Source organism: Oncorhynchus clarkii, chromosome 2 (genome assembly GCF_045791955.1).
Source record: "Oncorhynchus clarkii lewisi isolate Uvic-CL-2024 chromosome 2, UVic_Ocla_1.0, whole genome shotgun sequence".
Lineage (NCBI taxonomy): Eukaryota > Metazoa > Chordata > Actinopteri > Salmoniformes > Salmonidae > Oncorhynchus > Oncorhynchus clarkii.
Window position 1 is genome coordinate 47400290 of NC_092148.1, and position 24016 is coordinate 47424305.

At 43.2% G+C, this 24016-nt stretch overlaps 3 protein-coding genes across 3 annotated transcripts in view; 1 reads left to right on the top strand and 2 right to left on the bottom strand.

Moving 5' to 3' along the window:
- The first annotated feature begins 1867 nt into the window (after positions 1 to 1867).
- On the top strand, positions 1868 to 5620 carry LOC139377411 (midkine-A-like). Its single transcript, XM_071120442.1, has 5 exons — positions 1868 to 1955; positions 2429 to 2435; positions 3710 to 3870; positions 4940 to 5049; positions 5591 to 5620. Exons 1-5 carry the CDS (start codon positions 1868 to 1870, stop codon positions 5618 to 5620), a joined length of 396 nt encoding a protein of 131 aa, XP_070976543.1.
- A 6705-nt stretch (positions 5621 to 12325) lies between these two features.
- LOC139377421 (muscarinic acetylcholine receptor M4-like) lies at positions 12326 to 23361 on the bottom strand. Its single transcript, XM_071120453.1, has 2 exons — positions 23325 to 23361; positions 12326 to 13650 (listed from the first exon to the last, which is right to left on the bottom strand). The coding sequence occupies exon 2, from the start codon at positions 13559 to 13561 to the stop codon at positions 12326 to 12328; it is 1236 nt and encodes a 411-aa protein (XP_070976554.1). The 5' UTR covers positions 13562 to 13650; positions 23325 to 23361.
- LOC139368646 (autophagy/beclin-1 regulator 1b) overlaps positions 18614 to 24016 on the bottom strand; it is a 55079-nt gene continuing 49676 nt past the window's right edge. The window contains exon 18 of the mRNA XM_071107784.1: positions 18614 to 22974. Within this exon, the coding sequence (XP_070963885.1) occupies positions 22358 to 22974 (617 nt within the window). The 3' untranslated portion in view covers positions 18614 to 22357. The remainder of the gene's footprint in view (positions 22975 to 24016) is intronic.

The window sequence follows — 24016 nt, forward strand, 5'->3', positions numbered from 1 at the left end:
AGGGGATTGTGTCTCTGGAGCCAGGAGAATCCCAATAACATGGGAATTTGAGGGGACTTGATGAGCAGGAATTGAGTAGTCTCGCTGTGATTCCCTAACACCTGTAGGTTGATGGGAGTGGTTATTATGAGTCGTACTCCCCTCAGCAGCCTCCACTGATGAATACCTGTTTTTTTATTTAACTAGGCAAGTCAGTTAAGAACAAATTCTTATTTTCAATGACGGCCTAGGAACAGTGGGTTAACTGCCTTGTTCAGGGGCAGAACGACAATTTTTTACCTTGTCAGCTCGGGGATTCGATCTTGCAACCTTTCGGATACTAGTCCAACGCTGGTTAGACCTGCTAAGATATGATCATTCACAAGCAACCACCCAAACCATCCAATCACAAGCTATAGCCTAGGGATCTCTGTATATTTTTGTGAAAAGTTCATACTCTGGCTTGAAAAGAGTACATAGGATTAATATTGCTTTAAAATGATGGAAACATAGTAGGATCAATGGCTTAAGCACATTCAATATTTTACAACATAAGCCAGTATATTATGATGGCTCAGAGAGACGCTGTTAAAACAGGGTGGCCAAGTAAAATGAACGGAGTGTCTGCAGATCCGAGTACTTTTCCCGACAGCTTAAAAACTTCTTAAGGCTAGGGGGCAGTATTCGGAAGTTCGGATGACTGACGTGCCCAAAGTAAACTGCCTGTTACTCAGGGCCAGAAGCTAGGATATGCATATAATAGTAGTATTGTATAGTAGTATTGATTGTATTGGTAGTATTGGATAGGAAACACTCTGACGTTTCTAAAACTGTTAAAATAATGTCTGTGAGTATAACAGAACTGATATGGCAGGCAAAAGCCCGAGGAGAATCCATCCAGAATATATTTGGGGGAGGTCACCAACCATTGAAAATGCTTGTCTATGGGAAATTCAAACGAAATCCTCCCAGATTGCAGTTCCTATGGCTTCTACTAGAGGTCAACAGTCTTTAGAAAGGGTTTTAGGCTTGTTTTTTTTTTTATTAGCTAGAATTTGTAGTTTTTCAAGGTGGCTCTCATTTTGACTGTAGTCTTGCGTGGATGAGGGCGAGCACCTCGTTATTTATCTCTGGTATTGAACACACTATTCTCTGTCTTAAAAATGTTGTTTATTTACATACTAGGGTACCTGAGGATTGATTAGAAACGTTGTGTGACTTGTTTGGACGAAGTTTATTGGTAACTTTTGGGATTCCTTTGTATGCATGTTGAACTAGTGGAACGGGTGGATTACTGAATCAAACGCGCCAGCTAAACTGACTTTTTTGGGATATAAAGAAGGACTTTATCTTACACAACGGCCATTTGTTGTGTAGCTGATTTATTTTATCGCTATTTCTGACTTTTGTGACGCCTCTGCTGGTTTGGAAAATGTTTTATTTTATTTATTTATTTAAAAAAAACATTTTAGCCCTTTTTTCTCCCCAATTTCGTTGTATCCAATTGGTAGTAGTTACAGTCTTGTCTCATCGCTGCAACTCCTGTACGGACTCGGGAGAGGCAAAGGTCGAGAGCCATGCGTCCTCCGAAACACAACCCAACCTAGCCGCACTGCTTCTTGACACAACGCACATCCAACCCGGAAGCCCCATTGGAAATTATAAATGGACTGTTTGAAAATGTGAATAAAATGTTTTTTTAAAAATTGTTTGGCGTACCTCCGACGGCATTGCGCGTACCTGATCTGGGATATGGTGACTGCCATACCCAATTGACGCCCCTGCATAGATGGGACCATCATGGTTTTTGATCATCTTTTTTTGGCCCAGTGGCTCATATACTTTCTAGTCAAATGTTGATAATGATATTACATTTTCTCTCCACAGAATGCGAGGAATGTTCTCAATGACACTTGTGCTGCTTGTGGTCTTGATGGTCACAGTAGAGGCAGGACACAAACATGGTGACAAAAAAGGTGAGACGTGATAAAACTACATTGTGTACAGTATTTCAGATTTAACTAAATACAGTTGAAGTAGGAAGTTTACATACACCTTAGCCAAATACATTTAAACTCAGTTGTTCACCATTCCTGACATTTAATCATAGTAAAAATTCCCTGTCTTAGGTCAGTTAGGATCACCACTTTATTTTAAGAATGTGAAATGTCAGAATAATAGTAGAGAGATTGATTTATTTCAACTTTTATTTCTTTCATCACATTCCCTGTGGGTCAGAAGTTTACATACAGTCAATTAGTATTTGGTAGCATTGCCTTTAAATTGTTTAACTTGGGTCAAACGTTTCGGGTAGGCTTCCACAAGCTTCCACAATAAGTTGGGTGAATTTTGGCCCATTCCTCCTGACAGAACTGGTGTAACTGAGTCAGGTTTGTAGGCCTCCTTGCTCGCTCACACTTTTTCAATTTTGCCCACAAATTTTCTATAGGATTGAGGTCAGGGCTTCGTGATGGCCCCTCCAATATCTTGACTTTGTTGTCCTTAAGCCATTTTGCCACAACTTTGGAAGTATGCTTGTGGTCATTGTCCATTTGGAAGACCCATTTGCGACCAAGGTTTAACTTCCTGACTGTTGTTTTAAGATGTTTCTTCAATATATCTACATCATTTTCCTACCTCATGATGCTATCTATTTTGTGAAGTGCACCAATCCCTCCTGCAGCAAAGCACCCCACAACATGATGCTGCCACCCCCGTGCTTCACGGTTGGGATGGTGTTCTTCGGCTTGCAAGCCTCCCCCTTTTTCCTCCAAACATAATGATGGTTATTATGGCCAAACAGTTCTATTTTGTTTCATCAGACCAGAGGATATTTCCCCAAAAAGTACAATCTTTGTCCCCATGTGCAGTAGCAAACTGTAGTCTGGCTTTTTTTATGGCAGTTTTGGAGCAGTAGCTTCTTCCTTGCTGAGCGGCCTTTCAGGTTATGTCGAGATAGGACTCATTTTACTGTGGAAATAGTTACTTTTGTACCTGTTTCCTCCAGAATCTTCACAAGGTTCTTTGCTGTTGTTCTGGGATTGATTTGCACTTTCCACATCAAAGTACGTTCATCTCTAGGAGACAGAACGCGCCTTCTTCCTGAGTGGTATGACGGCCGCATGGTCCCATGGTGTTTATACTTGCATACTATTGTTTGTACAGATGAACGTGGTACCTTCAGGCATTTGGAATGAACCAGGATGAACCAGACTTGTGGAGGTCTACAATTTTTCTTCTGAGGTCTTGGCTGATTTCTTTTGATTTTCCCATGATGTCACGCAAAGAGGCACTGAGTTTGAAGGTAGGCCTTGAAATACATCCACAGGTATACCTCCAACTGACTCAAATGATTTCATTTAGCCTATCAGAAGCTTCTAAAGCCATGACATAATTTTCTGGAATTTTCCAAGCTGTTTAAAGGCACAGTCAACTTAGTGTATGTAAACTTCTGTCCCACTGGAATTGTGATACAGTCAATTATAAGTGAAGTAATCTGTCTGTAAACAATTTTTAGAAAATTACTTGTGTCATGCACAAAGTAGTTTGCCAAAACTATAGTTTGTTAGCAAGAAATTTGTGGAGTGGTTGAAAAACAAGTTTTAATGACTCCAACCTAAGTGTATGTAAACTTCCGACTTCAACTGTACATCCATTTGAAAAAGCCCATGTTCTTTACCTATGTTATGTTTTGTCACGACAAATGTCTGCCATCTTTGGGTGGCCACAGGTCAGAAAGCCAAAGAGGGGGGCAAGCAGAGTGCCCTGAGAAGTGCTTTGTCAAATGTGTTCCCAACGCTGGTGACTTTGGGGATGGGTTCTGTGAGGCAACCTGCAGCAAGCACACCACCAAACAATGCAATATCCCTTGCAACTGGAAAAAGGCCTTTGGCGGTAAGAGTGCAAATGTTGGAAATAAACTGTGGTCCTGGCATGTGCATTCGAAAAGTATTCAGACTCCTTGACTTTTCCCACATTTTGTGACATTACAGCCTTATTCTAAAATGGATTGAAATAAATAGCTTTGGAGACATTTTTGCAAATGTATAAAACAAAAATTATGGAAATATCACATTTATATGTTTTCAGACACTTCACTCAGTACTTTGTTGAAGCACCTTTGGCAGCGATTACAGCCCGGAGTCTTCTTGGGTATGACGCTGCAAGCTTGGCACACCTGTATTTGGGGAGTTTCCCATAGTTTTTTTGTGATCACTGGTCAGGTCTCATCGGGTCAGGAAAAAATCTGGGCCCTAATCATAACGGAATTCGAATAACTTTTTTTTTTGGGGGGGGGGGTATAATCATGGCCGGGTTAGGCCTGATATCATTGGTTAATTCTCATAAAATAGCATACAAAAAACATAAATGGATAGTGTACGATCATAGATACAACTTGGCTAATCACAAGAATTGTTTCAGATCAAAGTCTACGTTGAGACCGAAGAGAGCAAGGGTCTTTAAATTAAAGATCCAGGCAGCCTCTCGTTTTAACAGTAAATTATCGAGGTCACCCCCTCTCCTAGGGAGGGTGACATGTTCGATTCCAATATAACGTAGAGAAAAAATTGGGTGGTTTGCTTCCAAAAAGTGGACTTCAACTGGGTAAGTTGAGTTTTCCCACCTAATGGTGCTACGATGCTCAGAGATTCATACTTTTAATTTGCGCTTTGTTTTACCCACATCATTTTTTACCACAAGGACAAGTTTTAAGATAAATACCTGCCCTAGTGGAGCACGTGATAACACCTTTGATTGGGATCTGTTTCCCTGTTTGGCGGTGTTTGAAGGATCTACATTTATAAGTGCCATTGCATTGAGCACAGCCATTACACCTGTAGTTTACATCCAGTAGGGGCACAAATAGACGTTGTGCAGGGATATCTTGGGGTGGTAAATCAGAGTTTACTAATTGATCTCTGAGATTTCTGCCCAGCGAGAATATGACCAAGTAGTCTAGCTGACTGCAAGTACAGGTTCACCAACTGGGGAGAGTGTGACACAAACACCGGCACCAAGAGCCGGTCAGGAACCCTGAAGAAAGACCTGTTCAAGTTAGAGTTAGTTCAAGTTAGGCCACCATCTAGGTGACCAAGCCCTGCTCCTTCAGGCCGAAGGGGAAGGGAGGAAAAGGTAGGTCGGATCTCAATAGAGATCGGTAGCCTAGTGGTTAGAGCGTTGGACTAGTAACCGGAAGGCTGCAAGTTCAAATCCCTGAGCTGGCAAGGTACAAATCTGTTGTTCTGCCCCTGAACAGGCACTGTTCCTAGGCCGTCATTGAAAATAATAATTTGTTCTTAACTGACTTGCCTATTTAAATAAAGGCTAAAAAAAAGACCACCATAGGACAAACCTAGCGGACAACACTGGTTTGTTAAGGGGATGCAGATGTTTAGCGCACTTTTTAGTAGGTATGAATTTGTCACTAAACTGGAAAAGCAGGTTCTCCAAAACAGCATGAAACACAAACCAATCACAGGAGAATAGAAAGCAGTTCATATGCTGCGACAAAGGAATTTCATTGCTGCCATATCAAAATGTAATTTACCCTTTGCCTGAGAATACCACTCATTGAATCCAAACACGTCTTTTTCTTTTTCCATTTCTTCAGGGAAGAAGGCAAGAGGAGAATGAGAACTAAAGAGGTAAGCTGACAGAGAAACAGCAGGTGTGACATCTGGCTTACTTCAGTAGTACAATCATCTCCTTCCTTCACCAAACACTCAAACAGTGCTTCTGTCTACGTCCCAAATAGCCCTCTATTGACCAGTAGTGCACTATACAGTATGTCACGGAGTCTCTGGGACAGGGTACATTCGGCCCTCCATCTCACCCGTCTCCTCGAGTTTCTTTTTTTGTGAAGAAAAAGGAGGGAGGTTTGCATCTGTGTATTGATTATAGAGGTCTAAATGCCATCACAGCGGGGTTTAGTTACCCACTACCTCTCATCGCTACGGTGGTGGAATAATTTCACGGAGCACAGTTCTTCACAAAACTGGATCTCAGGAGCGCGTATAGCCTGGTGCGTATTCGGAAGGGAGAGGAGTGGAAAACCGCATTTAGTACCACATCGGGCCACTATGAGTACCTCATCATGCCGTATGGGTTAAAGAATGCTCCAGCCGTCTTTCAATCCTTTGTAGACGAGATTCTCAGGGACATGCAAGGGCAGGGAGTGGTTGTTTATATCGATGACATTCTGATCTACTCAGCCACCCGCGCCGCGCATGTGTCTCTCGTGCTTGGTAGACTGCTGGAGCATGACCTATACGTCAAGGCTCCAAACAAGCTGTCTCCTTCCTGGGTTATCGCATTTCCACCTCGGGGGTGGTGATGGAATGTGACCGCATTAAGGCCATGCGTAATTGGCCGACTCTGACCACGGTAAAGGAGGTGCAGCGGTTTTGGGGTTTTGCCAACTACTACCGGAGGTTTATCCGGGGTTTTGGCCAGGTAGCAGGTACCTCACTGCTGAAGGGGGACCCGGTGCGTTTGCGGTGGTCAGCAGAGGCGGACAGAGCTTTCAACAGGTTGAGGGCGCTGTTCACGGATGCACCGGTGTTGGCGCACCCGCACCCCTCTCGAGCATTTATAGTGGAGGCTGATGCGTCCGAGGCTGGGGTGGGTGCCATGCTATCACAGCGCTCGGGTACGCCACCAAAACTCTGCCCTTGCGCTTTCTTTTCGAGGAAGCTCAGTCCAGCGGAGCTTAACTATGATGTGGGGGACCGGGAGTTGTAGCGGAGGTCAGGGCTCTGAAGGTGTGGAGACACTGGCTTGAGGGGGCTAAGCACCCCTTTCTCATCTGGACCGACCGGACATCGTCTCTTATCGGCGTCCCCAGTTCACGTCCCGAGTATGGAGGGCGTTCATGGAGCGTCTGGGGGTCTCGAAATGCTTGTGCTTCTAGTTCCGACCATGCAGTAATATCTAACAAGTAATCTAACATAACAATTTCACAACAACTACCTTATACACACACAAGTGTAAAGGAATGAATAAGAATATGTACATAAAAATATATGAATGAGCGGTGGACGAACGGCATAGGCAAGATGCAGTAGATGGTATAGAGTACAGTATATACATATGAGATGAGTAATGTAGGGTATGTAAACATTATATAACGTGGCATTGTTTAAAGTGGCTAGTGATACATTTATTACATACATTTCATTATTAAAGTGGCTAGAGATGAGTCAGAATGTTGGCAGCAGCCACTCAATGTTAGTGATGGCTGTTAAACAGTCTGATGGCCTTGAGATAGAAGCTATTTTTCAGTCTCTTGGTCCCCGCTTTGATGCACCTGTACTGACCTCGCCTTCTCGATGATAGAAGGGTGAACAGGCAGTGGCTTGGGTGGTTGTTGTCCTTGACAATCTTTTTGGCCTTCCTGTGACATCGGATGGTGTAGGTGTCCTGGAGGGCAGGTAGTTTGCCCCCGGTGATGCGTTGTGCAGACCTCACCACCCTCTGGAGAGCCTTACGGTTGTGGGCGGAGCAGTTGCTGTACCAGGTGGTGATACAGCCCGACAGGATGCTCTCGATTGTGCATCTGTAAAAGTTTGTGAGTGTTTTTGGTGACAAGCCAAATTTCTTCAGCCTCCAGAGGTTGAAGAGGGGCTGCTGCGCCTTCTTCACCACGCTGTCTGCATTGGTGGACCATTTCAGTTTGTCCGTGTGTACGCTGAGGAACTTAAAACTTTCTACCTTCTCCACTACTGTCCCGTCGATGTGGTTAAGGGGCTGCTCCCTCTGCTGTTTCCTGAAGTCCACCCACGATCATCTCCTTTGTTTTGTTGACATTGAGTGTGAGGTTATTTTCCTGACACCACACTCCAAGGGCCCTCACCTCCTCCCTGTAGGCCGTCTTGTCGTTGTTGGTAATCAAGCCCACCACTGTAGTGTCGTCTGCAAACTTGATGATTGAGTTGGAGGCTTGCATGGTCACGCGGTCATGGGTGAACAGTGAGTACAGGAGAGGGCTGAGAACGCACCCTTGTAGGGCCCCAGTGTTGAGGATCAGTGGGGTGGATATGTTGTTTCCTACCCTCACCACCTGGGGGCGGCCCGTCAGGAAGTCCAGTACCCAGTTGCACAGGGCGGGGACGAGACCCAGGGTCTCGAGCTTAATGACAAGTTTGGAGGGTACTATGGTGTTGAATGCTGAGCTGTAGTCGATGAACAGCATTCTTTCATAGGTATTCCTCTTGTCCAGATGGATTAGGGCAGTGTGCAGTGTGGTTGCGATTGCATCGTCTGTGGACCTATTGGGGCGGTAAGCAAATTGGAGTGGGTCTTGGGTGTCAGGTAGGGTGGAGGTGATATGGTCCTTGACTAGTCTTTCAAAGCACTTCATGATGACGGAAGTGAGTGCTACTTCATTTAGTCATTTAGCTCCAGGCTGTAATCGCTGCCAAAGGTGTTTCAACAAAGTGCTGAGTAAAGAGTCTGAATATTTATGTAAATGTGATATTTACGCTATTAATTTGTTATACATTTGCTAAAATGTCTACAAACCTATTTTTGCTTTGTCATTATGGGGTATTGTGTGTAGATTGATAAGGAAAAAAACAATTTAATCAATTTTAGTATAAGGCTGTAACTTAACAAAATGCGGAAAAAGTCAAGGGGTCTGAATACTTTTCGAATGCACTGTAAATCAGTTTTCAGAGTTGATAGGACATCCTTGTTTTTTTTTTGTTACCCCCAATTTCGTATCCAATTGTTAGTAATTACTATCTTGTCTCATCGCTACAAATCCCGTACGGGCTCGGGAGAGACGAAGGTCGAAAGCCATGCGTCCTCTGAAACACAACCCAACCAAGCCGCACTGCTTCTTACCACAGCGCGCATCCAACCCGGAAGCTAGCCGCACCAATGTGTCGGAGGAAACACTGTGCACCTGGCGACCTTGGTTAGTGTGCACTGCGCCCGGCCCACCACAGGAGTCGCTGGTGCGCGATGAGACGAGGATATCCCTACCAGTCAAACCCTCCCTAACCCGGATGACGCTAGGCCAATTGTGCGTCGCCCCACGGACCTCCCGGTTGCGGCCGGCTGCGACAGAGCCTGGGCACAAACCCAGAGTGTCTGGTGGGACAGCTAGCGCTGCGATGCAGTGCCCTAGACCACTGCGCCAACCGGGATGCCACCATCCTTGGTTTTTAACAGAAAATGTAACTCAGCTTCTAGAGATAGTTGTAATAAAGGTATAGGTACGAAATTAAACGTCAAAACAAACAACAGTTTGAACAAAATGCTAATATTTCTTCGATGATCATGAGTGTCATTGAGTATGTTCTAGGAGCTCGAAAATACCTATTTTAGAAGATTATGAGGAATAGGTTTTTAAGTGCGTATGTGTACTGTCTACAGTACATCTAAGAAACAAATATTGGAATTATATGGAATGCTAGAACTCCTCTGCTAAATGTATTTTTTAACTATAGAAATGACTGGCATTGCAACACAAGGTTTGTATAAAATAACAAGAATAAAATACTGTACTGTTGTTTCTATAAAAATGTTTTTATGTTTTGTCTGAATACTGTACATAGACATCTTTAACTGTTTTTTGGTGTTTAATTATGGTAGTCTGTTACATATTTTACGTATTATTATTATTACATATTGAAAAGTTCAGGTCAAAGGGGAATACATTTTAGGATTGTAGTGTGTAACTTTTCAATCCATTGTTTGAATGGTTGGATATGAGCTGCGTGTGACTTTCCAGCCACAAAACCTCTCATCATTCAGATTTGACTTTCAATCGTTTTTTTTTTATATTCCCCCATTGCTTGAAGACTCATCTTAAAGTCGCCATCGTGTTTGATATCATAGGTCTTTGAAAAGAGTTTTCGATGCCACAATTAATATTTTCATACCCCCATCCACCTCTGTCACCAGAGTCACCTTCATCTTAGTGGTATTTTTTGGTATTTTATTAGGATCCCCCATTAGCTGTTGCAAAAGCAACTCTTCCTGGGGTCCACACAAAACATAATACAGAATGACATAATACAGAACATCAATAGACAAGAAATCGAAAACCTGTAACAATTACCCTTGTTGCTTTTCCCATCCCTTTCTTTTCTGGACCTGGAGTTGACACCTCATCGTCTGATTCGTCCACACGTTTTCTCTTCTATCCATTTGCTGCAGGTGGCTCATCTTTAAATGGTTCAACTGTGGGGTTCACATGTTGTTCTTTTTTTTTTACGGCCTTTCAAATGTTTCCTGTTTGCCAGGTCCTGAACAGTAGCGTCATTCCTTGGTATCAATCCAATCCCTCTCTCAATCTCAAGGATAGATTTATCCATTCCACAACTGATAATGATTTTAGTCATGTCTACTCTTCTTTAAACTTTATGGAATTTATTTTAAAAGGTTAAGGGTTATCTTATGCATTTTTTTGTATACTGAACAAAAATATCAATGCAAAGTGTTGGTCCCATGTTTTATGAGATAAAATAAAAGATCCCAGAAATGTTCCTTACACACAGAAAGCTTATTTCTCTCAAATGTTTTGCACAAATTTGTTTACATCCCTTTTAGTGAGCTTTTCTGCTAAACCGAGATAATCCATACACCTGACAGGTGTGGCATATCAAGAAGCTGATTAAAACGGCATGTTCATTACACAGGTGCACCTTGTGCTGGGAACAATAAAAGGCCAAAATGTGCAGTTTTATCACACAACACAATGCCACAGATGTCACAATTGTTGAGGGAGCGTACAATTGGCATTCTAACTGCAGGAATGTCCACCAGAGCTGTTGCCAGAGAATTTAATGTTAATTTCTGTACCATAAACCGTCTCCAACGTCATTTTAGAGAATTTGGCAATACGTCCAATCGGTCTCACAACCGCAGACCACCAGCCTAGGACCTCCACATCTGGTTTCTTCTCCTGCAGTATCGTCTGAGACAGCTGATGAAACTGTGGGTTTGCACAACGGAAGATTGTCTGCACAAACTGTCAGAAACCGTCACAGAGATACAGTTATGAGATCCTGAGGCCCATTGTCATGCCATTCATCCGCCACCATCACCTCATGTTTCAGAATGATGATGCATGGCCCCATATCGCAAGGATCTGTACACAATTCCTGGAAGCTGAAAATGTCCCATGGCCTGCATACTCACCAGACATGTCACCCATTGAGCATGTTTGGGATGGTGCCAGAGGGATGTTTCCTCCCATCGTACCAGTCCCTCTCTGTGATGCCACCCACTACAGGTTTGAGACACTCAATGCAGAGTCTGGCTGCTGCCTGTTTGTAGACATTGATGAGTGAATATCTGTCATCTGCCATCGATGACCACTAAGGGCGGAAGAGGACCTAGTGGTAAGGACTTGCGCTTCCTCGTCCTCTTCTGCTGCCTGGAGGAGGAAGAGGACAGTGACAGGTCTCCCTCCCCTTTCCCTGAAAGAGTGGGCCAAAATTTGGCCCATGAGGTCTGGGTGGTAGTCTCCCCGCATGGCTTGCACATGTTAGAGGCCCAGGCAGATGACACACAGGTAGTGCGTGTCCTTGCCCCACATGGACATACAGGCCTTGAATCAGAGAGGTGCAGGGGAATGCCATAATCGACATCCATATCTTCAGTGCCTGGGGAACAGTGGGTTAACTGCCAGGATTTGGATCCAAGCTCAGGATTTGATCCAGCAACCTTTCGTTTACTGGGCCAAACCACTAGGCTACCTGACGCCCCAAGTGACATCTCAAGGATGATCAAAGAAAATTGTATGCACCTGAGCTCAATTTGGAGTGTCATAGCAAAGGGGTGTGAACACTTATGTAAATGAGATATTTCTGTATTTAATTTTCTACAAATTTGCTAAAATATCTACAAACATGTTTTCACTTTGTCATTATGGGGTATTGGGTGTAGATCGGTTAGAAACTAAATCAAATGAATCCACTTTGAATTGAGACTGTAAGACAACTAAATGTGGAATAAGTCAAAGGGTATGAATGCTTTCTGATTGCAGCTGAGGTTGCTCGATCTGATGTTGGCCTACAGCACCGTTTGCAGCGATTTGAGTGAACATTCCATAATTCATCACAATATTACATCATCACAAGCAAAAGCAAGAGGCATATAGAATGGTCAGCAGAAAGAGTGACGGCATTATTTGAACAACATTATACAGTTGTTACAAAGGATTGGCTTAGTACAGCTTAGGCTTTGGATGTCATACCTTTTAATGTGCTGCTTCGAAACATTTTGTTTCGATTTTTGATACTATTTTACGTAGACAATTATCTTCATAGTCCATCAATCAAATGCATCTTCCTTAAATAATCAAATGTTCCATTACACATTATAATAGAGTAGCTCACATCATCCTCACTTCAACACCTGTGTTTCTGTACTGACACCTCAGTAGGTTCTTGAAGGTCTTTCTGAAGGTGACGTTACACAGTGCATAGCACGCTGGGTTGACTGTGCTGTTGATATAACACAGCCAGTAGCCCATGGTCCACGCTGTGTCTGGGACGCAGAAGTGACAGTAGGTGCCAATGATGGCCATGACGCTATAAGGAGTCCAGGTGAGAATGAAGGCCAGGAGAATAGCAAAAATAGTCTTGGTCACTTTCCTCTCCCTCGCTACAATCCTTCTCCTCTTCACCTGGGTCTTACTGAAGCTGGGAAATGGGGAAACCATTTTTCTGAGCTGACTAGTTGTATTGGAGCCATTAAGGATAGAGCTTGGCTGGGAGACCTTGGTAGCAGTGCTGTTCTTATCCCCTGTGAACGTGACCCTACTGTTGGACCATCTGTAGTCTTGGTTAATCTCACTAGGTAATTGGTCTAGAGAGGGGATAACATCTGAAGTGGGGATGACATTATTGTTGGCCTGCTCTGTAGAGTCTTTCAGGGCCTTGATAATCCCCTGATTAGCGCAGACACTCGTCTCTGCTTCGATGGAAATGGCCAAGTCGCTCTTTGGCTCAGTGTCTGTCTGGGTTGAGAGGCAGCTCCTCTTCAGATGGCAGCTTTGTTTCGGTCGTCCACTAGAGGTCCTCGCTCTGCTACTATGCAGCTCTGCAGTGAGGCGACTGCGGCTGGCAAAGGAGATCCGGGTGTACAGGACAATCATGATGACCGCCGGCAGGTAGAATGCAGATAGTGTCATCCCCAGTGTAACCGAGGGTTTGGACAGGAGCTGGATGTAGCACTCCCCATCAGAGACGATCCGTTTGCCGACGAAGGACTGCCAGAAGAGGATGGCCGGGGCCCAAAGGAACAGAGACAGGAGCCAGGCTGCTGCGATCATCAGCCCAGCCAGTCTGGTGGTCCGCTTGGATGGGTAGGTCAATGGTCGGGTCACGCAGAAGTAGCGGTCGAAGCAGATGATCAGGAGGTTCATAACCGAAGCGTTGCTGACCACGTAGTCCAAGGCCAACCACAGGTCACAGATGACCGCACCCAGGGGCCAGTAGCCCTTGACGATGTAGAGGGTGTAGAGGTTCATGGAGAGCAGACCGATGATGAGGTCAGCACACGCCAGGCTGAACAGGAAGTAGTTGTTGACTGTCTGGAGGTGGCGGTTGACTTTGATTGACAGCATCACCAGGACGTTGCCCAGGACGGTGATGAAGCTGAGCGAGCCGGTCACTATGACAATGAGGATCAGTTCAGCAGTGGTGTAACGGCAGCCTGGTCTCCCATAAGCTCCATAGGAGTGGTTGCCGTAGGGATGGACCCAGCTGACGTTGTCTTCCATATCAGATGAAGGCACTTGATGAAAAAAAACAAATAAACAAAAAATGGAATACCTAAGGTTGCATTTGAAGATTTTTGATCAAATATCTTATCCGAAAAATGGTTACAATGTCCTCTATTCAATTTGAATTGCCCATCCAGAATTTTCACAAAGCAACACCTTTTGTGCTTGTAATTCTTAGATGAATAATAAGGAATAGATTAGGGAATTGCATTGTAATAAACACTACTATGTATTTTTATTCTATGGTCTATGTTGAGATATAAATATATAACCTATGCCTATCAAAAGCTAATGTGGAGAAATGTTTTATGCATTGCTAAAGGGGAATTCTAATGTAACTTTCCAAGTTGGATCAGGTGAAGTATGCTTGCCGAATGAAAAACAAACCTGTGCACTAGAAGTTGTCATACTGTTTGTATTCATGCGGGTTACATATTTTACAGGAATTAACTGATAAACTTACCCCTCAAATTAGAAGAAAGACTCTCGAAATCTTCAGTGTAATTTAAAGCAAAAGTCCAGTCCAAACAAAAATCACACAGAATAAAATTAAAAATTGGGCTGCCTGTAGTCCCACCGTCCCAGTCTGCAAGCATCTTCATAACCAATCCACAAGTGGTTTACACACAGCATTAGCATCTTCACGAACATCTGTATGGTCTACCAGCCCTATGGCTGATGTTCTCAATTAGGTTCACTCAAGTCTCCTTGCAGTAAAAGACTGGCAACACCTAGTAACGTCACAGATCTCTTGATATGTTTTCATGCAATAAGGATGGGCCTCCCCTCGAAGCCGGATTCATCTCTAGGTGTCTTGCTTTCAGGGAGTGTTTCCTGGTCACTGTTCATCTCTGCTTGTTTGCTCTAGGCCAGGTCACTGTACAAGCACTTTTTTGTGACAACTGCTGATTTAAAGGGCTTTACATTTAATTGATTGAATAACAGCACAGTATAGAGACTGTACAAATGTTTTCTGTTTCTTCAAGTGCAGCCTGTTTTATGAATTTCAGCACAACCTTCAATGGATAGTTACACAATATAGTCACTGCAAATGACATCACGGATGTATTTACTAATCAGCACAATGGTCCAAACCAAGTACCAGATCCCTGAATAACCCACGCCTTAGTGAAGTTTCCCATTTTCATTTGCCTTTTTTCATTGTCAACATTACATAGGATCTTTGGTGTTCCCATATGTGGTATATAGCGCTTATTGGATTTGTACTGTAATCTCAATACATCTTAAAAGAACAGAAAATCTTCATCACATCAGAACTCTAAAACATTTGAGACAATTGATAAGAGGTTAGGGGGAGAGACAGCAGTCAAGACTATATCCCAAGTCAAGTCATACAGATAGATACTACAGTAGGTACTGCACCTTACCTGGTATCTTTTTCTTCACCATTACTGACCTGAGGACTGTTAGAGAAACAGTATAGAGAAAACTTAGAGTCCATTCACTGGTCAGTGGTCATGAAAGAAAGAAGATAAGGAATGTATGTTTATTAAGTATTACGACAGCAACTGTATACCATCAACCCTCCACATTAGCCTCCTGGACAATTGAATACTGTAGTCAATATACTGTAGTTATGTGTGATGTTTTGACCAAGCTTAGTTTGTTTCTAGTTTTAATAAGAATAATAGGTCTTCTGTGAAAGAAGTTGAACAAGTAGCTGATTGAAGAAGCACAGGTGGACATTTTTGACATCTAACAAAAATGTATATCAAATCTATATTAAATCAACCATCCAAACATAGGAAGATAAGCTTAAGTAGGGTGTCCAATCATTGTCGCTATCATAATCTGTTCAAAAGTTATAGGGTTTTTATCCTTGTAGGATGGCCAAGATTAGGGTGACAAAATCAATGGATGCCAGAGAAAAAAAATTGTAGTTAAAAAAAATCTGGAAAACAGCATTGCGTCAGCTAGGCTGAATGCCGTGCGACAATTACTGCAAACTGACAGGCTCATGGCTGATATTATCATCTTTCTTCTCGAATCCGGAGGACATACAAAAATATAGAGGTAAGATTAATCGATTTTAAGACATGTAGTATTTTCATATTTGAATATACGCTTTTCATATTAACACGAAATTCCTGTTTTTTCCCCAAAAATGTATCAGAAAAACAACCGTATCTCTGTGAAATCAACAAAGCACTGTATCGCAAACTTTTGATTTTCAATGTGTGTCATGTTAATTTTGCGACCCGCGGAAACAACTGCAGAAGACCACCACGACACTTCAAAAGTCGCTGCCAGAAAGCGGCACCGCTGTTAGTGCTCGGTGTTTATTAAAGGTTGTATTCTTTTACCAAATCTGACTTTTTTGATGTTAATATATTTGAAAAAGACCCCACTGAACGATTCAGAACATGAATAATAGTATTTGTCTTGGTAAAATGTATTTCATAACGTAATTGAAATTTCGTCACCAAAGCGTGTTTTCCCCCACTCTGGGTAAGGAATAAGACTGATAATTCGTCATTGACAGCAAGTATGACATAGTATGTCATATGACAGAAAGTCACAGTTTGACTACATACTAGCAACAACAGTTTTAGTAGATTTAGAATAATAGTAGTAGGAACTATTGTAAACCATATGTGCACTGAGCTCTGACTCACATGGTTGAAAAACAATCAAAACGAGGCTCACAAACAGCCCAGAGACTGTAAAATACAGTGGCCCCAAGGCAGTGAAAGATACAAATTGACCGAAAACCAAGGCCAACATATTAAACATGCTTGGGACAATGCTGTTATCACTGTCAAGCAAAATATATTTTATCTGTGGGAAAAACTGGGTTTGTATCTGTATGTTTCACACAAACTGCATATCAGAGACCACTCCACACGTGCCTTAACACAAAGACTATGGATAATAAAAAATGATAATATTCATAATATACACTGAACAAATATATAAACACAATGTGTAAAGTGTTGGTCCCATGTTTCATGGGCTGAAATAAACGATCCTAGACATTTTCCATATGCAACAAAAAGCTTAATTTCTCTAATTTTGTGCACAAATTTGTTTACATCCCTGTTAGTGAGAATTTCTCCTTTGCCAAGATAATCCATCCACTTGACAGGTGTGCTATATCAAGAAGCTGATTAAACAGCATGATCATTACACAGGTGCACCTTGTGCTGGGGACACTAAAATGTGCAGTTTTGTCACACAATGCCACAGATGTCAAGTTTTGAGGGAGTGTGCAATTGGCATGCTGATTGCAGGAATGGCCACCAGAACTGTTGCCAGATAATTGAATGTTCATTTCTCTACCATAAGTTGCCTCCAATGTCATTTTAGAGAATTTGGCAGTACATCCAACCAGCCTCACAACCGCAGACCACGTGTATGGTGTTGTGTGGGTGAGCGGTTTGCTGATGTTAATGTTGTGAACAGAGTGCCCCATGGTGGCGGTGGGGTTATGGTAAAGGCAGCCATAAGCTACGGACAACAAACACAGCATTTTATTGATGGCAATTTAAAAGCACAGAGATACCGTTACAAGATCCTGAGGCCCATTGTCGTACCATTCATCCTCCACCATCGCCTCATGCTTCAGCAGGATAATGCATGGTCCCATGTTGCAACGATCTGTACACAATTCCTGGAAGCTGAAAATGTCAGTTTTTCCTTGCCCTGCATACTCACCAGACATGTCACCCATTGAGCATGTTTTGGATGCTCTGGATCGACATGTACAACAGCGTGTTCCAGTTCCTGCCAATATCCAGCAATTTCACACAGCCATTGAATGGGAGTGGGACAACATTCCACAGGCCACAATCAGCAGCCTGATCAACTGTATGCGAAGGAGATGTCGCGCTGCTCGAGGCAAATGGTGGTCACACCAGGTACTGACAGGTTTTCCTGATCCACACCCCTACCTTTCAGGTACAGTATCGGTGACCAACAAACTCATATCTGTATTCCTATTCATGCGAAATGGGCCTAATGAATTTTTCTATTGACTAATTTCCTTAAATGAACTGTAACTCAGTAAAATCTTTGAAATTGTTGCATTTATATTTTTGTTCAGTATAAATACAAACAAGTCGAGGGACCATTGCAGACTGCATTCTTCCTTTTAGTTGGGAGGAATGCAATCTGTCACTTTAAAAAGGCATAAACGCCCTCAAGATCCAATGTGGTGTTCCGCAGGGAACGATTCTTTGACCTCCACTTCTAGTTGAAATGAATGCTCTGCCAAACACAAGTGGTACAGAGGGACCATTGCACTTGTTAAGCTTAAAATTAGCAGTATTTCCCCACTTATAAACATGTATCTCTGCAGTCTGGAGTATGAAAACTTGATTTGTTTGAAGAAACACTCGCAGCTAAAGGCAGTGCCATGTATCAAACGAGTTTATACTAATGCTATGTTAGATACACTTTAATTCCACAGAAAATCAAACCTCCTTGCCATATAAGAGATGTAGAATTATCGATTCACTTTAAGAATAGGACTTATTCACTGTGGGTAAAGCACACAATGAACCTATAGATGACACTGGTTACTTTAGGTATTCAATACCGCAGGTCATAGCTATAGAACTTACCTGTAGTTTTTTCATTAAAGAAATAATACGATGTCCATCTCTTCACAGAACTGTTACATGTTTTGTCAACAAATCTCTTTAATTACATCACAGAAAAGTCAAAGCCAATGAAGTGAACAAACTTGATAGTTTGATATAGTTGTTTTTGTAATATTAGGCGAGACAGTTTACCTTTGTATACCATTGATTTGCACTGTTAAATGTGTAGTTGTGGACCTACAGCATGTGTATCATTCAGGGCGAGGGACATATGGGAGAAGTGATGCGGTACAGCGCTCTTTCACACAAAACAGACACATGAACAGACAACTTTTGTTTCTTCTTTTTAAATCTTCTCTAATCAAGTAAAGCCAGGAGGAGCATTCAGATAGTTCAACAGTTATTTTTCACCTGCCAGGCAATTTGACTTTCTTCTAATCAGTAAGACAGTTTTCATACATGCAACAAACAGCTTGCTTAGAGCCGCACACAGCAAAAAAAAAAAAACAGGGCACTCTTCATTCGCTCCTTTCATTAGGTCCTGTACTCTCAATATGGCATTTTCAGCTAATGTTCATTAACCCCTTCTCCCCTCCCCCCAAGAAACCCAAATCCCACCAACTTAAACTATCAATATAAGAACCCTACAAAGCGATACAAATTGTGAATAGCTAAGCATTATGGGTCATTTTAAAAATAAAAGTTAAATGGGCCATTCTTTCTCTCGCCTTTAAGCACCCGACACGGTCATGGGGCTTTAGTGAAATGATATGCTAAGGACACTGCCTGTCACAATAGGCCAGATGTACCTCTGACGACATTACAGTACAAAACCATTAAAAATGAATGGTGATCAAGGATTCAAGTTCAAAATAAAAAAAATGACTGGTTCAGCAGGGGGACAGGTTGAGATTACAATCGAAAGCTCTCGACCCTGACGTACCAAACCACACCATTAGGGCAGAGTAACTAAGAGAGATTCTACATATACCAGCCTTCTGGCCCACACATACATACAGACACACACAGAACAGCTCTTCTTCAATGCTTCTGAAGCGCTGGGTGTGTTGGTGCTGGGGTTTGACTGAAGACGCTCAGTGAAGACACTCCTCATTGACAGACAGCTATGGATAAGCCAATCCAGCTAGCCCCCTGCTCTCTCCCCCTCAGAGTCTTTGTGGGAAGGGGAGGGTCACTGTGCGTAATTCAAGTCAACAGTCAGGTTTGTTTTACTGAATCCTAAATGGTAACTACTTGTCTCTCACGGGGTCCCTGGAGCAACAGTGGCAAGTGCAGGCGACAGGGGGCTCTAGGTCTGGTCTGGTTCCGGGGGAAGGTCTCCATCACACTTTTAGGCTGGAGGGGTGGGGGTTTGTGGAGTATGTGACCAGGGACCAGATAGTAAACAAGTCCTGACCCGAACCTCACCGCTCACCATACACACCTCGACACCAAACACAGTCACTCTAGTGCAACAGGAGAGGAATGACGGTGCTGCTTTTCAGCATGACAAGCCAGGCAAGATGGCTGGCTAATGCTTCCCCAAACAGATGTGGGAGTTTGAGTTTGTTTGTCCTTCAATGCTGATTTGTCTGTATTTTGCTAGACTTTTGTACTGATGGCATTCCCTTTTTTTGTCAGGAAACAATGCAGCATTATTGAAAACATGCAGTAGAATAGTACAGTATCAATAGTCAGAAATGATCAATTAGACATTAACATTACATCCACCATTTTGTATACATCCACCATATCCTGCTGGAACTTGAAGCAATAGGGGACTCTTAACTTTGAATCAGATGCTCTGTACACTTGGGGCCTGATGGGTAATATGGACAACAATTCTTTTGAGGGGACCTCTCTGACGTAGTCAATCTACACTGAACAAAAATATAAACGCAACATGTAAAGTGTTGGTCCCATGTTTCATGAGGTGAACTAAATCCCAGAAATGTTCCATATGCACAAATATCATATTGCTCTCAAATGTTGTACACAAATGTGTTTATATCCATGTAAATGACCATTTCTCCTTTGTCAAGATAATCTATCCACCTGACAGATGTGGCATATCAAGAAGCTGATTAAACAGCATGATCATTACACGGGTGCACCTTGAGCTGGGGACAATGAAAGTCCACTAAAATGTGCACTTGTCACACAACACAATGCCACAGGCGTCTCAAGTTGAGGGAGTGTGCAATTGGCACGCTGAATAAAGGAATGTCAACCAAAACTGTTGCAAGAGAATCTAATGTTAATTTCTCTACCATAAGCTGTCGCCAATGTCGTTTTAGAGAATTTCGCAGTACGTCCAACCGGCCTCGCAACCACGCCAGCTCAGGACCTTCACATTCAGCTTTTTCCCCTGTGGGATCATCTCAGGGGGTGGGGTACTGAGGAGTCTCTCTTTGTAATAAAGCCCTTTGGTGGGGAAAAACTCATTCTGATTGGCTGGGCCTAGCTGCCAAGTGGGTGGGCCTATGCCCTCCCAGGCCCACTCATGGCTGCGCCCCTGCACAGTCATGTGAAATCCATAGATTTGGGCCTAATTTATTTCAATTGACTGATTGCCTTATATGAACTGTAACTCAGTAAAATATTTGACATTTTTGTATGTTGCATTTATATTTTTGTTCAGTATATAATAAAAAATAAAAAAAAACAGGCAGCTGAAGATTCTCTTGAAAGGCATGGCGTTAGTTATGCCACACGCATCTCATGATTCATACAACAATAGGATTCTTTCCTCGCTATGCATTATCATCAAATTACAAATACACGTCCTACAACTTGGCAGCAAAAAAAAAGAAAGAAAGAAAAAAAGCTTCCAAATATAGCAAACGCACGCTATTTCACATCAAATCACATGGCACCAGAACGCTGCACACACTGGAGAAACTGTCTGTTTCTTGTTGTTGTTTACAATTACCCTTACATGGCACTTTGAATGGAGTAACCTTGTCTATCGGTCACACCTATGCAAAGAGAAAGGACTGAAAAAAAATCTCAGCATCGGTACCCCGGTGCTGGCACAATTCAAGTAAAAGCCTTTCTGACATGGAATGATCATACAACTAAGGTCCATTTTAAGTGCAGTGTAAGTGCACACCAATGCAGGGGGATCACAATGCCACTGATGGGTGCAGCATGGGGAGGGGGGGGGGGGGGAGCTTATGTCCCTTATGTTCAGGGCTGGATACCCTGCCGAGTCTGAGCACCCATTCTTTGTGAGATAAGGCTTTGAGGAGAAGCGCACCAGCAAGACAGGGCCATACTGTTCCTTTATGCCGGGCGTACACTACACGACTTTCAACATCCAAACATCGCTGAGCCGCTCACATTGAACAACCGTCTTACCTGTAGTTTGTCTTGCCAACGTAGTGGTGCGCACACTAAACGATGTGGTACAAGACAAGATTCTTCACTTAGTCGTGAGGATTCTCGATACCACGCTGTCTGGCGAAAACAAGGTGATATGATTAGATTGTTAATGCTGCTAGAACGAGCTGTGGCTCAAAGCATCCTCAAAAGTTGATAGTCAGACATCCACGCTTGCCATAGAGTTGAAATATCTAGCCAATACATTTTGCTTGTGAACTTCATAGCGGTAACCATTTGACACTTTGGCTTTTAAGGCAAGTACAAACGCATACTAGCTAGCTAGTAGTAGTCGTCGTCGCTCCTGTTCGAGAATCTACACATTATGGTTGATGTGATACATCATCTCACTGGCTTCTACTCTGGCAAGCTCACATTGCCCTTTGCCGATCACCGTTCTCAAAACGTGTCATTACATCTCACACTACAAGAGCATTACACATTGTGCCAATAAAATCAAACATGTTTGAAAATATTGGGACCACTTGGACGGTTCGAGTTGGCAACAACATGGTGATTTTTGTCTCCGATCTCAAAAACTTGTCTGCGACAGCTAAATCGGGGGCCAAAAATCGTGTAGTGTACAACTCGGCTTTAGGGTTCGTGATACACCGTCTGTCGACCCAAAGCACTCACCCACTATCTCCTCTGAGGGATTCTCTCCCTCTCCTGGGCAATAAGGGCACACAAAACTCTACCTGCTGTAAGGGTCACCTGGGTAACTATCTCTGTTGTTACTGCCGTTGTTGTTGTTGTTGTTGTTATTGTTGCCATTTCTGCCGGTGCCAGAGGGGTAAGAGCCGTGAGAGGAAGAAGAGGAGGAGAAGAGCAGGGAGGAAGAGGGGCCTGGCTCAGAATCGTCCATTCGGCCGGCTCCTTCAAACACGTTGTCGATGTCCATGGCCATTGAGAGACTGGCCCCCTCACCCTCTGAGGCTAGGCCAGGGGGTTGTGGTTGAGAGAGGGAGGGCAGACCCCACACCTGGCCTGGGCGAGGCTCTGAGGGAGCAGGGGGGTGCTCCAGGCTGAGACACAGGGAGTTGAGGGGGCAAGTGGAAGGGGAGGCTGTAGAGGGGCCAGGGTCGGCCAGAATAGGGTCACTGCTGCTAGGCCGCTTGGCTGCAGCACCCGCCCCAGTCTGGGAGCCGCGGTGGATGCGGTGGCTGACAATAATGTTGTTGCCAAACCCACCCATGGAAGCCATGGTGGTGCTCTGCTCCCGCTGGACTACCGCCGTCATTCCGCCCTCTGCGATAAGCCGGCGGATCCGCGCCAGGGCGTCCTCTCCCGGGGCGTACTCTGGGGCCTCACCTGGGACAGAGGGAGGGAGAGAATGAGAAAAGATTGAGCGATGATAATTCATGCTTTCAAGCTGCAGATTGTGTGGCACGTCACCAAAAAAACGATGTAATGTAATGAAAACTTAATTAGCCCCGGGGAGGAAGTTAATATGTCAGTCTGCTGTTATTCCTTGAAACCCCAGTGTTCAGTTCAGCTGGTTGGTGGAAGAGGGCGGTTATGAGGAAACCATCGAGGGCCATAGGAAATGACTCCAAGAGGGGAGAAATTCAATTATGCCTGCCGAAATTAAATTTTGTCCCAGTTCCTAAACCCCTTTGACTCACTGTTGGACTGTCTGTCAAAATGCGTACCACTCTCACTCAGGGAGAGCGATGTAGAGCTAGAGCTACGATTGTGAGATATGGCATATACATTTTATGTGATAAATTTGGGTCACCGGTTCACAATTAGATATTTTCTGAGATCTCTGCCAACCAAGGAGGAAAGGAGCCAACCAAATCCTGCGTCCCACTTTCAACGCAATTTGACATCATTCTACCTGGTGTGATCAGATCATTATGGAAAAATAGATCTACTAAAATGAGGGAAAGAGTGAGTCCACTTCATAGGATGACACATATGGGCTAAAAGGCTAATTCATTTAACAAATGTTTCATTAGAATCTAACTTTCTTACAGTAGCTAGCGAACATATCCTACATTTCTGTTGCACATATAATAGAAACCTGTACCAAGGCTATCGATTTATGCGCACTTTCCAGTTTTTTATTGGGGTAGATCAAATATGTTATTATTATTATTATTTGCCTACATTTGCAAAATCGGTAGACTAATGACAATTTCATAAAATGATGCAGGGGATTTCATTTGAAAGCCAGGGCCAAATTGCCTTCTCTCGAGTGAGCAAGACAATGTCTAATTTTATAAAATGAAAAATGTATTTTATATGTTTGCATCCAATATTCTTGCATCAAATACTCGACTCTGTGAAAGTTGTGTATTGATCGATCACACACACACACACACACACACACACACACACACACACACAC

Bases quoted from the DNA above. Each gene is read 5' to 3' on its own strand.
- LOC139377411 (XM_071120442.1), top strand. From the start codon at position 1,868: ATGCGAGGAATGTTCTCAATGACACTTGTGCTGCTTGTGGTCTTGATG. The intron at 3,871-4,939 runs GCGGTAAGAGTG...CAAGTAGTCTAG, and splicing joins CAACTGGAAAAAGGCCTTTG to CTGACTGCAAGTACAGGTTC. The intron at 5,050-5,590 runs GTTAGGCCACCA...CCATTTCTTCAG, and splicing joins TCAAGTTAGAGTTAGTTCAA to GGAAGAAGGCAAGAGGAGAA.
- LOC139377421 (XM_071120453.1), bottom strand. From the start codon at position 13,561: ATGCTGTCAATCAAAGTCAACCGCCACCTCCAGACAGTCAACAACTAC.